A 14,082-nucleotide genomic window follows, 5' to 3' on the forward strand; every position below is an offset into this window, starting at 1 on the left:
AAGGAGCTGTTCATTGTATTTCTCTTGTGTAGGAACATTCCATACTTATGATAGATGAAATCAATGATATCCGAATTATTGGAGCCATTACAGTAGTGATTCTTCTGGGTATTTCAGTAGCTGGAATGGAGTGGGAAGCAAAGGTAAGTCGTGACAGAGCATCTACAACGTTTAGTCCACAACCCCAATCTTAGGGGAAACTAAACAGACTTTCAGAATCTAGTGGAAAAGTGGCCATTTTTATAGAAGTTTATGATATATATAGGTTATTTGGCATTTAAAATGATATATTTGAAGATAATCCATTTTAAATCCAGTAGAAGACTACCTTCCTCATTTATATGCTGTTTTTGAGTGCTTAAGAATTGAGCCTAAGGCCCCTTGCATAGTAGGCTTTATGTCTCCCACTGAGTACATCCGGTCCTTCATTCATTCATTTACGTATGCAACACATTGATTGTATTGAGAAGATTATAATTGCATCCTACTTGGGCCATAGTTAATGTATAAGAATTCCTGCTGGGCCATCAAGATAGTCGAGTAGGTAAAGGTGCTTGCTACAGATGCCCTATGGCCTGATTGGATTCCTGGAAGCCACAGAAAGGTGGAAAGAGCGACCCAGCAACACCCAGAAGTTGTCCCCTGAGATCCACACATCACCGCAGTACCTATGGCTCCCCTCCCCTTCCCATAGGAATCCTATTTTAAAATGCTTTGTAAACATTTTGTCTGCACGTAGTATTTCCCCAGTTGTTTTGAGCAGCTGAAGTTGGAGAAGGGCTGGTGATCTCTCGGGCTGTCTGCCCTCCCTGTGTTGCTCCCCTGAGTGCCCACTTGGTACACAGAGCAGTTGCAGGCATACACACCTCGGTGTTTGGAACTGATCTGAAACTTGACTGGGCACAGGCATAGTCTCCCTTCAAGACTGTAGTCTCGGCAGACAGGTAGGGGAGAGATGTATAGAATGGAAAGCCTGTGGTGTGGGTGGGGATGGATAGACCCATCTTTATGACTTATTTTAGAAATGTGTAGCATGATTCTACCCATAATTGAACATTCTCAGATAGTTTTGGTTGAGGCAGGATCTTACTAACTCAGAACTCAGAATAGTCTCAGACTTGTGGTCCTTCTGCCTCAGCTTCCTGACAGGCGGGAACTTCAGGCTTTAAGACAGGTCTTTAAGAGTTGTTATTTATGTTAACAGCATTTATTGAGTACCTGCTGAATGCTTTAAGACATTTGACAGAAAGGCAAAATGAGACAGACTGTCTGTAATGGAGGAGAGTGTGGAGACAGACTGTCTGTAATGGAGGAGATTGTGGAGACAGACTGTGACTTTCAGGGTTTGAACCGTAGGCTCAGATCGTCCTCCTGGTGATTCTTCTTCTGGCCATCGCTGACTTCGTCATAGGAACGTTCATCTCACTGGAGAGCAAGAAGCCCAAGGGGTTCTTTGGCTATAAATGTAAGTACAAAGAATGGAATACTTCTGCAAATTACAACACTCTGCTGTTAACTACATTTAGCACATTTTAGGTATTTTAATTGTAATTAAGTTTGGTCTGGTGATTCACACTAATTCATAATTCAGTTTTTGTCCTCTTTATGTAGGCTGTACAACTAGAGTAAAGTTGCTTTCATTTCCATCTTCTGTTTTTCAATGACAGCAAGAACAGGTGGGTGAGTGTAGAGAAGCCAGTTTACTAAGGAGAAGAAGGTGCCTGCATGGCTCTCATTATATGTCCAGTTATGTGTTTCTTGGTGATGGGAAGGTGAGAGATGTGCCTTTAGGTGATTTTATTGTTGTACAAACATCTGAGGGGACACTTACCCAGACTATGATGTCTATGATGTCATCAGAGCTTACAACCCATTATGTATATTGCCCATCATTGACTAAAATGCTACTTGGCATGTGACTTTTTAAACATAACAATTTTAAAGTGCTATGGATTGTGAAAGCAGATTGAAGTTGCAAAAATATGACTTTTTACCTCTAAATACTTCAGCTTATATCTACTAAGAAAGAGGGCATCAGGAAATTTATCTTTGGCACGATGCACAGATGATGCATAGATGTTTTTCAAGTCTTCATGAGGATCCTAATAGCAGCTTCAGGTTTCCTTGTCTAGCATAAGTCACATTAAGTTGTTCACTTTCCTTTTTAAAACAAAACAAAACTGACTCACGTCATCTTCAGTCTCATAAGGCTTTTTTTGTCTTCTGTGATGCTGACAGTTTTCAGGATTACAGGTGTGTGTGTGTGTGTGTGTGTGTGTGTGTGTGTGTGTGTGTGTGTGTGTGTGTGTGTGTGTGTGTATGTGTGTATTGGGGTCATCTCTAGCTGGGTTGTTTACATTATAACCAATGTGTCTCAGCACCCGGAATTGAGGGTCCAAATGGTCTCAGCTTTCCCCACTTGGATGATGTGAGTTTTCATCTCTTTATTAAGGTGATGACGAAGGCGTCTCTGTTGGGAAGTTGCCATTCATTGTCAGTTAGTAAGTGACACTTGGAGACAGTGCACAGTCGTGCCTCCATATGACTTCCAAATGGTTTTATTAGTAGTCCTTCAGCGGGCTTCTGTCATGTCCCAATGACGTGGACCAGCATAGATGGTTTTGTCTTCCTTCGTTAGTCTTCTCCGTTCTGGAAGGCTCTCCTTGTTGGCTGACCAGTTGATGCTCTGCCTGACTCAGTGCTTGCGGTGTCTCTTCCTTCTCTTACTTGTCGGTCTCAGTCAGGGTCACTGTTGCTGCAGTGAAACACCATGACCAAAAGCAAGTTAGGGAAGAGAGGGTTTATTTGGCTTACACTTCCATATCACTGTTCATCACTGAAGGAAGTCAGGGCAGGAACTCAAACAAGGCAGGAACCTGGAGGCTGGAGCTGATGCAGAGGGCATAGAGGGGTGCTGCTTACTGACTTGCTCCCCCTGGCTTGCTCAGTCTGCTTTCTTATAGAACCAGGATCACCAGTCCAGGGAAGGTACCACCTACAATGGGCTGGGTCCTTCCCCATCAATCACTGATTAAGAAAATGCCCTATGGGCTTGCATACAGCCCAGTCTTATGAAGGCATTTTCTTAATTGAGGTTCCCTTCTCTCAGATGACTTCAGCTTATGTCAGGTTAACAAAACTAGCCTGCTCGCGCGCGCGCGCTCTCTCTCGCTCTCTCTCTCTCTCTCTCTCTCTCTCTCTCTCTCTCTCTCTCTCTCTCTCTCTCTTTCTCTCTCTCTTGTATTTTTTCCTTCTTACTTTTTTTCTTTTAAGAAATTTTCTACTCACTCCTCATGCTATCCACAGACCCCCCCTCCCTCCTCCTATCCCCCAGCCCTCTCTCCCAAGCCACCCTACATCCCCACATCCCCCAAATCGAGGTCTCCCATGAGGAGTCAGCAGAGCCCAGCACGCTGAGCCTAGACAGGTCCAAGCCCCTTCCCACTGTACCAAGGCTGTTTGTGGTGGCACACTCTTGTTCTCATGCACACAGTTGTGTTCACCATGGTCCTGGCCCTCCCAACTGTGTTCTTTATTTTGGTGTGATCTAGCTTATTGTTCAAAGTAACTTCAGGAGATTATCTTGTTTTTGTTTTTTAATTGCTCTTTTAGACCATTTCTTTTAGTCTTTAGCTCGCTAAAATTATCTGGCTGAGGAACTAAGGAAAGCTATTTTAAAAGTCTAAATAGGTAGTAATGGAAGTGGGTATTGGAGAGTAGTTAGGGTTGGCTCCAGATCAGTGTTTCTTTTGTTTCCCTACCTCCTTTCTGTGTTTTTTATTTTGATGTGGGGGAAAGTGTGGTCAGTAATCTATACTTGTGATTTTTGTTTGAGTTAGTGATAATTAAGTTTGGAGATTCTTAAACAATTACTGGTAAGAGGTACCAAAAGGTAGGATATATCCTAGATTAGATCACCATTTTGATAGCAAACCATTCCTTCACGCATAGATACTGAATCAGCATTACATAAGAATGACCAATTGTGTAGAGACTATATATACTAACTACTCTTGACTTAAATTATTTTGGTCTCATTTGCTATCCAGTAATTGCCAAAATATTTTGTCCTCTGTAGCTGAAATATTTAATGAAAACTTTGGACCGGATTTTCGAGAGGAAGAGACTTTCTTTTCTGTATTTGCCATTTTTTTCCCTGCTGCAACTGGTATTCTAGCTGGAGCAAACATCTCAGGTGATCTTGCAGTAAGTATTATAAAGTACTGTATTGAGTACTGATGTGTTAAAATGCTATCTGTGCATTTATTTTTATAGACTAAAAAAACCTTCTTGTCTTCTAGGATCCTCAGTCAGCCATACCCAAAGGAACACTCTTAGCCATTTTAATTACTACAGTGGTTTACATAGGAATTGCAGTGTCCGTAGGTAAAGAGCCTTCATTTCTTCAATGCCTTAGAAATTTTGTGATGTTCATAGCCTAAGTAGTAGTTTAGCATTTTCTGATTTTAACATTCCAAAATACGTTAGGTAAAAAGGCATAGAATTAGTTGCCTGTTTTAATCCAAAACTAGTTGAGGAAAACTAGTGGTGACTTACAGAGAGACATAAAACTACCAAGTGCTTTGTCGGTTCATATCTAGCATTTATTTATTATAGTAAATTAGAAATATCTGGAAAACCTATAAACTCACACTTTATTTGGATATATGAGGTATGTTCACACATGGAAGTAAATTTTACTCTTAAAGTTATAAAGATTTGGGAGGCCCAGGCAATCCTTGCATACTGTTATGCATGCACCTGTTCATTTGCATACAAAATTATAAGCTCTGAATTTATTCCTTTCATAGTAAGAGGTTTCCATGTACATTTTACTGTGAACACTTCAGTTTTACCACATTTTTTCTTTGTTTTGTTCAGAAATACTGACAGAACTCTATTTCCAAATTTTGTAGCTATTTCTCAGGGTAATTTTGAAATTTGACTGAACAAAAGTTAGAAATGCTGATTGTATCATGATGGGCCAAATTGCCTTTTTAAAATGGTTTTGGATTTAATTTTTTTTAAATACATAATAATGAAATTCATTTGAGAAAACCAAGTGTTTTTTCCTAAAACTTTCAAATATGCTTATATAACATATAGCCTAGCTAAATAAAATTTGTTTTTAATTTAAGTTATGGCATAACTGATTATGTTCCAACTTTTAAATTTTTTTGTTGCCATTGATAGATTTCTGCTTTGGTCTGACCCTCTGGTGTTGCTGGACCTTGTATTGACTTCATTCTGTTGTCCTCAGTGAGCAGTGGGACTGCCCCTTTCTTTCTGTGTTCAGGAGTGGGCTGGGAAATTCAAAGCAACGGGCCCTTTATCCCCCAAACTGTCTGGTACAGCACACGAGTGTGATCCTAGTGCTCAGGGTTTTCCTTGTCAGTGTGCCCAGGCCGCACTGCACAGTGACTGACAGGACATGAAACGTGGCTGCTTTCAGGCTGATTGGAGTCCTGAGTGTTCTTTCCTCTCTCTCCAGTCCGCTAAGAATTCAGAGGTGCATTTAGAGGGAGAGATGCTTTTGGAAACAGTCAAAAGGTAGAGAAAAAAATAGTAACCAGCAAAGTACTATGTAGTCTGTCTAATCTTTGAAATATTTATACAAGGTTTTCCAGTATTTATGTAATGCTGGAAATGTAACACTTTTTTTAATAGAAGGTTCAGTTTCATTGCTTAAATTTTAGTGACCACAAAGCTTCTCATACTTCATTGAGAGTAAAGTTCAGTATACATGCAGTGCGTGCTATTATGAATGTGCACCTAGACAGCACTGTGACTTCTTTATGAATGGATTGTAAGGGGAATGCATGGATGAGTTACTCTGATTGTTGCTTGTGCTTCAGGTTCTTGCGTGGTTCGGGATGCCACTGGGAATGTGAATGACACCATTACAACAGAGTTCACAAACTGCACTTCTGCCGCCTGCAAACTGAACTTTGACTTTTCCTACTGTGAAAGCAATCCTTGTTCTTATGGGCTAATGAACAACTTTCAGGTGAGCATTGCGTTCATGTTCTATAGACATTCTGTATTTACCTAACGGTAAACCACTATGAAATCTGGCCATTCAGAATATAGCTGTACATTAGAGGGGGGGACAGTTGATACTTTGTGCCCCTCCTACTAAATTGTATCATATCATCACTAAGTAGGCAAATGGAAAGCATGAAAGAGAGAATAAACTCTGAGATGACTCATGAAGAAAACAAAGCCTTTGAGAGTTATACTTTTCTAATAGAGGGCATAGTGTATATACATGTAGAGTATGGATATACTATTTCAGAAAACCAGGGAACAAGCATCTTTTGTAAAAGTCACTTGTGATGGTCTGTTTCTGGGTTCTGTCTGCTCTGTTCCATTGAGCTTTAGGTTTGTCTGTTCATGAGTATCAGTCCTGATTCACATAGCTATTATATAATAATTCTTAAAGTCAGATTAACTCCCTCTTCTAAAAAAGTTCTAGCAATTTTAGCTTCTTAGTAATTAGTGGTACCCTCATTGCTACTTTATGGATGAATGCGCTATTAATGTATACTGAGCGATAGAGCTTTGTTTGTGGCTTTATTGATAGGTGCTTTTGCTTAGCATGTGCAAAGCCTGACTCAGTCCTCAGATCACACGCACAGGGTGAAGTGGCACATTCCTGTAATCCCCAGCCTTTGAGAGGTATAGCAGGAGGGTCAGCTCCAGGTCATCCTTGACTATGTTGTTGCAAGTTTGAGATCAACTTGAACTACATGATACCTTTTTCAACATCTATATTGATTGATATGAATAGTAATGCTAGTTAATTAGGTGTGGTCTGTGTAGGTTTGTGCTTTACCAAACCACCATGAACAAGAGAATTAAATTATGAATAGATGCTTAAAAGTTAGAAAATGTTTAAAACATGTGAACTGTATAAAGATCAGTATTAGTTCTTAGGTTTTTGGAGACTTAATTCTTTGTTGTTTATTATTTACCTCTGTTAAGATTTTACATGCAAGTGGCTGAGGAAACAGCTTAGTTGGAGCACATGGACATGAGTTTGGTCCCCAGAAGCCATGTGTAAAAAACTGGGTGTAGTGGTATGTGCTTGCCATCCCAGAGCCAAGGAGGTGGAGATGACGAAATGCTCAGCTCAGTGGGAGAAAACCCAGGCCTCCTGGTGCAAATTTAGGCCAGTTTTGAGATTGTCTCAGGAAAAGCTGGGCAGTACCTGAGGAGTGGCACCCAAGGCTGTCCTTTCCCCTTCCTATGAGCACGCTCACGTGTTCATGCACATACGCACGCATAACAAAAAGATGGTGGCAATGAAGTGAGCTTTTAGTGTGTCAGAATTGCAAAGATGACCAAAACAAAAACATACACGTGTGGACTTCGGAGATCAGTACAAAATAGTAATTTTATAGAATATGGATTTTTGTTGATCCCAAGTAGGAAAATAGAATTTTTGTTACCAAAACATAATTAACAGAGTAGTGAAAATCTGAATATTTTTGGAGCTCACTATTGCTATTTATAATATGTAAATATTTCATGATACAACTTGTTGGTATTTTTTGTTCTTTTGGGGGCCTGCTACCCAGCTCCCAAATCACGAATGAAGGTTTATTCTTAATTATAAATGCCTGGCCTTATCTTGACTTGTTTCTAGCCAGCTTTTCTTAAATTATCCTGTCTACCTTTTGCCTTGGGGCTTTTATCTTTCTCTATTCCTGTATAACTTTTCTTTCCTTCTTACTCTGTGTCTGGCTGGGTAGCTGCGTGGCTAGCCACTGAAGTCCTCCTCCTCCATCTCTTGTTCCTTGATCTTTCTTCTTTTCCTCCCAGATATCTTCTATTTATTCTCTCACCTGCCAGCCCAGCCTATCCTTTGTCCTGTCTCGCTATTGGCTGTTCAGCTCTTTATTAGACCAATCAGGTATTTTAGACAGGCAAAGTAACAGCTTCACAGGTTAAACAAATGCAACATAAAGGAACACAACACATCTTTGCATCATTAAACAGATTTCCACAGCATAAGCAAATGTAACACATTTAAAAATAATATTCTACAACAACTTTCTGAACAAAAATTTTAATGGCATTTTATTTTCAATTGTATAGTTTCAAGCAGTTTATTTGTAGTAATTGTGTTAGATTCAATTATGTGAAACACATTTGTGTTTTCTAGTCACAGGATTAGGCAAAATTGTAGAAATGACAGTATTCATGCTAAGCTAATGATTCACTCCAGTTTTGACATTAATATTGTGTATAAAAGGTACAAACATTGGTCTCTGCCCAGTGATGGAGGATGCTAGTCTGATTTTTGTGTGTTTCTGGAAATACACTGTGTTCTTTATGATCTCTCTTACAGTCTCTTTTGAGTATAGCTTTGTTTTAATTTAAATAAGTAAGACTTTTAATGCCATGGGAAGAAATACAAAATGGTGGTAATGGGGGAATCCTGTATAAATCCTGTGTTATTTAGAGAAGAAAGCATGATCAGTAGAATACTAAACAATATGTAAGTTACATACTGAGTTAGTGCTCTGCTGCTGTACTGTGATCAAGACAACTCTTATACAGGAAAATGTTCAACTTAGGGCTTACTTACAGTTTCAGAGGCTTAGTCCATTATCATTGTGGTGAAGAGCATGGTGACATGCAGGCAGACATGTTTCTAGAGAAGTAGATGAGAGCTTTAATTTCTGATCCTCCGACTGCAGGTGGAGAGAGAAACAGACACTGGTATAGCAAGCTTTCTTGGACTGCCAGCCAACAAATCATGACACGGAGTCTTACTATTAATTATGAATGCTCAGTCTTAGCTTAGGCTTGTTTCTAGCTAGCTTATTTTTTTAAACTTAACTCATTTCTATTCATCTCTGTGCTGCCCCAAGGTTCATTTACCTTATCTATGTACTGTCCGTTCTGCTTTCCTGCTTCCTCCGCATCTGGCTGCCTGGCTCCTCTGTTTTTCTCTGTCAGCCCTGCCTGTCCCTCTTCTGCCTAGCTGTTGGCTGTTCAGCTTTTTATTAGACCAGTCAGGTGCCTTAGGCAAGGTGAAACAGCAGCATATCTCTACATAGTTAAACAAATACTCGATTCCACAGCACATTGGGCCTGGTGTGGGCTTTTGAAACCTCAGAGCTCACCGCCAGTAATACACCTCTTCCAACAAGGACATATCTCCTAGTCCTTCCAAACAGTTTATTAACTGGGGACTAAGCATGCAAATATTTAAGCTTATGGGGCCCATTCTCATTTAAACCACAACAGATGACTATTATGAAATCCACACGGGCCCCACTTTATAATGCTCTTTTATATATATAAATGGCTTTATGCTTAAGAGAATAGAGGCATTTAGGATGTCTTACTGGTTTTAAAATTTGAATTATATATGTGTTTTGTCTCATTACATTATTTTGATATCCTCTGAAACTTTTGACTTAGCGTATTGCATGATGTACAAAATGTGAGGGTTTTTTGTTTTTGTTTTTGCCAGCCAAAGCTTCTCATACCTGATCTGTGACAACCCTGTTTGTCCTGTGCTGGGTCACTGTGTTTTTGCAAGTGTATGCACACATGCTACCATTCCTTACCTCCTCTCAGTGCTTCCTTTGGAGCGCCGTCTTGCCTTTCGTCTGGGCTGCTGTATGTCGTGGACCGCACTGATGTCGGCACTGTTTTCATTCAGTGTCACTCTGTCCAAATACTCCTGGTTCACCATTAGATGTTAAGACATGCTGAAGTTTGGGTAAATATTAAACTGGAAAGCCAGAAGTCTAGTCAGCTTTCCCTGCAGTATTCCCATGACTAAGCATAGGATGTGGATGCTGATCTGTGCAAAGGACAGTGCAACCAGAGAATGTGTCTGAGGTTTTGACGTTTATTCTGGAGGAGTGCACATATACACAGGCTCATGGGCCCTCATAGTCAGTGTTTGGACACAGTGAACTTCCTTCATCAATTTCTCAGTGTGTGGTTAATTGTGTTTTTTTTTTTTTTTTTTTTTTTTTTTTTTATAACTTCTTATATCACAGGTTTTTTAGAAACAAAAGTAGAATTTGTATCACAACCTTTTGGCTAGATGTATTTTTACTTAAGAAAACTCCATACCCACAATCCTGTTGCAACCCCATAAAAAGCAACCATCTTAATGTGGTACACTTTGACAGGAGCCTCAACCTCAGCCTGACTCTGGCTAGATCTAATAATCAGTTTTCTAGAAACTAGGATGAGAGGAGTGGGTTTTCCATAACAGAGATGCGGTCAGCACATTGCAGGATACAGGATAAAAGCTCCAGAGAATGGCAGGAAGAAATTAAAGAAGTTGAAAAAATATGAAACTATATATTAAAAATATTGAAAAACTGAATCAACCAAATATACTAATCACTTTTGAGAGCTGGTTGAAGAAAAACCCAAGAACCTGTTTTAAAATGACCAAGAAAACAGGGCAGTTGAAGCTGTTTGGTTGCTGACTAGATGTGTGATGCTGTGAAGAGATGGCCAGATCATGGAGCTGGGCCAGGGCCTTTGGCTACAGCTTCCAAATGTCTGCCTGTTCACAGACACATGCTGAACCTTTGCATTAAAAATCTAGGCTTGGAAGTGACGTGGGATTGGCTGAAGTTGTCCATGGTTGAAACCTAGTGACAGGTAGTTGGTGGTTCATTATCATCTTTTTTTCTGCCATATGTTCATTTGGAAATTTACAAGAGAAAAGCATTTTTTAGTGGTAAATCTGTTTTAATAATTTGTAATTTTCTTATCATTGCTATTTACCAAATTCCTCTCTGATTATTCCTCTATTAGTTTCCTTTATTAGAATCATCAAATTGTGACTGTTCAATACTTCACTCTTTTTCAAACCATTTTTATGACTTGCTTTCCAATTTTGTCACTTCATTTAAGGTGATGAGCATGGTGTCGGGCTTCGCACCCTTAATCTCGGCAGGTATCTTTTCAGCCACACTTTCATCAGCGCTAGCCTCTCTCGTGAGTGCCCCCAAAATATTTCAGGTAAATGTTTTCATCTTATAATTTGTATTGAGGGGGCTGTTAAGATATTTCAAATTTTGTATTGTTGTTTTATTCAAATAGGTTACCTTTATCAACCTCACGTTTGATATGTTTGCATATATGTATATCAAAATTGGTATAAATTTTATGTACATAAATGCTATACAGATCCATACAAACATTTGTGCATTTTTCTAATGTCAAGGTACATGCTTAGAAAGGGTGATTTGGGGGTCTAGAAATATGGCTCAGCTGTATTGGGCTCATGCAGAGGATCCAAATTCAATTCCTAGCATGTACATTGGGTGGCTCCTAACTACCTGTGACTCTAGACACATACATAATTAAAAATGACAAACAAATATTTTAGGGGTAAAAATGATGGGTTTTGCTTCTTGATATACTTAGCATAAAAGTCTAGGGTTCTTTTCTTTTCAAGTATTAGGAGTGTGATCTAAGACTAATCAGAAGTATGAATAATGGTTTCAGTTAGCAGGACGCCAACTTCAGTGGTTTATATGGCTAGCGTTACATTAATTGTAGTAGGTGCATTGATAACGAGAATGAGCATTAACTTCCTGTAGTGACCATTAAGCAGATAATAATGATTAGGATATCATTTTTAATTACCAAGTCAGATAAATTATTGGTTTTCTGCCTTATTCTTAATATTGGTAGCCAAAAAGTATAGTAATGGTGTAGAATATGCTTTTTAAGGCAGCATCTATTAAGATTTGAAGAAAAGTGGTTAAACTTTATATTTGGGGCTTTTAATCTGCTTGTAAGTTGCAGATTTGAACTTAGTTTTCTTAAAGCCATGGGTATATTATACTTACTAACTTCCAAGTTTCTTTTTTATTGTATTATTACTTGAATGTCTCCTCCATTGGTTCTTCATAAGTGGAGTTTCAACATGGGTGATGTAAGACAAATAAAATCTTAAACAGTGTTATAAACCAACCACCCTTCTGCTATTTTAACTGTTTATATATCCTTTATAGTCTGTAGGTGAAGTACTGTGAGGTAGAAAACAAAGAAGATCAGAAATGAGAGACTCGGGCTCCATTCTTTATTAACCGGCTTTTAACTGTTAGGAGATTTGTGTATTTTAATTTTCATGTATTTCATTTTATTTATTTTTTGATTAGGCTCTATGTAAGGACAATATCTACCCAGCTTTCCAGATGTTTGCCAAAGGTTATGGGAAAAATAATGAACCTCTCCGTGGTTACATCTTAACATTCTTAATTGCACTTGGATTCATCTTAATTGGTTAGTTCTTTGAATGGTCTATCATGTAGGTTTTGGTATGTTTATAGCATTACCTATAATCATGAATATTAAATTGTTAACAAAATGTGCCTTGCTTTAGTATACTAAATTAACTTCTAATCAAACAAAGGAGTAAGTAAAATATTACAAATAATAGTGTCCGATATAATTTATTAAAATTATTGCTATTACATAAAATTACGGATAGAAGAGATTACATTTTTTTAAAGACTCATGTAGCCCAGGCTGGCCTCTTATTATTCACAATTGTATCCAGAGATAATCCTGAATTCCTGATGGTCCTGCCTCTATTTCCCAAGGACTAGGATTATAGGCATGTACTACCATGCCCTTTTCCTAAAATATATATGATGTAAGGAAAAGGACATTAGTGTATCCCAGGAAGGTGATACCTCTATCTGATCATATGTAAAGCTGTGGATTCTTCACTGCTAAAGATAACTTTAGACTTTCTAAAGAATTTTGTCTAGATCCTTAAATTAGTTGACTGAAAGTCTCATTATACTATCAATTGTAATGGCAAGATATAAGTATCAGTCTGTGGTAGATTTATTGGTATTTATTATGCTATTCAAAAATTAGGAATATTTCAAAATTTGAAGTTTTAAGTACCATTAAACTTATTTCTTTTTTTCTTTTGCAGCTGAATTGAATGTTATTGCTCCAATTATCTCCAATTTCTTCCTTGCATCGTATGCATTAATCAATTTTTCAGTATTCCATGCATCACTTGCAAAATCTCCAGGTGATTTACATTTTAAAATTTTATATGTACTAATGGCTTTGATTTCAGAGGAAACAAAATTTCCACTTTTCTAAAATGTGATGTTTGTGAGTTTATTTCATTAAAGTTATTTTCTTTTATAGTTATGTCAAATTCAGTGCTCAAAGAGCTTTTTATTATGAAGTACACTGATAATAAGCTGTTTCTTTACAAAACATTAAAAATAGCATTTGTCATGTTAAAGTATTATTTCTTATTTTTTAAATTTCTTTACCATTTGCTTACCTAATTCAGTTCTCATAACATTGTCATTATTTAATAAGCTTTCCAATTTGTTCTTTTTGGTGCTGAGAATTGAATCTGGTGCTTCAAACATGATAAGCACACATTTTCCTATGGAGCCTAAGTGCCAGCCCCCATCGTGGTTTTTACACAGTGAGTTCTGTGGAGTTCGGACATGAGGGGCTCTATGAACTGAAGAGGAAGTACCATGGGGCTTTTGTTAAAAGTGGACGAGGGGTTGAAAATTGGGCAAAGAATGGGAAGTACGGAGGAATTCAAGTTTCTCAGAACAGGACACATAACGTGGGGTTTTCAAAGAAAAAGGACATATGAACACATATGTTTTAGCTTCAGTTTTACTTTCAAAACAAACTTTTATTGAAGTAATTAAAAACTATTTTTGGTTATTAGTGACAAGTTTAAAACATGGTCTTTTTAGTATTTTGAGTAGTTTTAATTCATACATACTAATGGAAAGGTATGAATTTCTTGATTTCACACCAAGATTTTGTTACATGGGTAGGTTGCTTGAAGTGTTTTATATAGTCATTAGAACATGGATGTCTCATGCTGAATACCGGAGGGTAAAGCTGCCTCACTGAGGAGAAAATCTGAAGCCTTTCTGTTGTGTGATGCTTATCTGTTTTCACTCTGTTGGGTTGATTTAAAATTTAAAGGATTGTATTGACTGAAAGTCTGAGAAGATGCAGTAATAGGAAAATATTATCTTCACAGTCATTAAGAATTATCAAAACTAATTGTGATCAATAACAGCC

At 38.0% G+C, this 14,082-nt stretch overlaps 1 protein-coding gene across 2 annotated transcripts in view; it reads left to right on the forward strand.

The window, feature by feature from the left end:
- Slc12a2 (solute carrier family 12 member 2) overlaps window positions 1-14,082 on the forward strand; it is a 74,489-nt gene that overhangs the window by 21,554 nt on the left and 38,853 nt on the right. For both annotated transcript variants that reach the window (XM_076555289.1, XM_016001580.3), the window contains exons 6-13: window positions 33-143; window positions 1,357-1,465; window positions 4,079-4,206; window positions 4,302-4,386; window positions 5,856-6,007; window positions 10,900-11,007; window positions 12,156-12,279; window positions 12,944-13,045. In XM_076555289.1, the coding sequence (XP_076411404.1) occupies window positions 33-143; window positions 1,357-1,465; window positions 4,079-4,206; window positions 4,302-4,386; window positions 5,856-6,007; window positions 10,900-11,007; window positions 12,156-12,279; window positions 12,944-13,045 (919 nt within the window). The remainder of the gene's footprint in view (window positions 1-32; window positions 144-1,356; window positions 1,466-4,078; window positions 4,207-4,301; window positions 4,387-5,855; window positions 6,008-10,899; window positions 11,008-12,155; window positions 12,280-12,943; window positions 13,046-14,082) is intronic.

This window comes from Peromyscus maniculatus, chromosome 19 (genome assembly GCF_049852395.1).
Source record: "Peromyscus maniculatus bairdii isolate BWxNUB_F1_BW_parent chromosome 19, HU_Pman_BW_mat_3.1, whole genome shotgun sequence".
NCBI classification, from domain to species: Eukaryota; Metazoa; Chordata; class Mammalia; order Rodentia; family Cricetidae; genus Peromyscus; species Peromyscus maniculatus.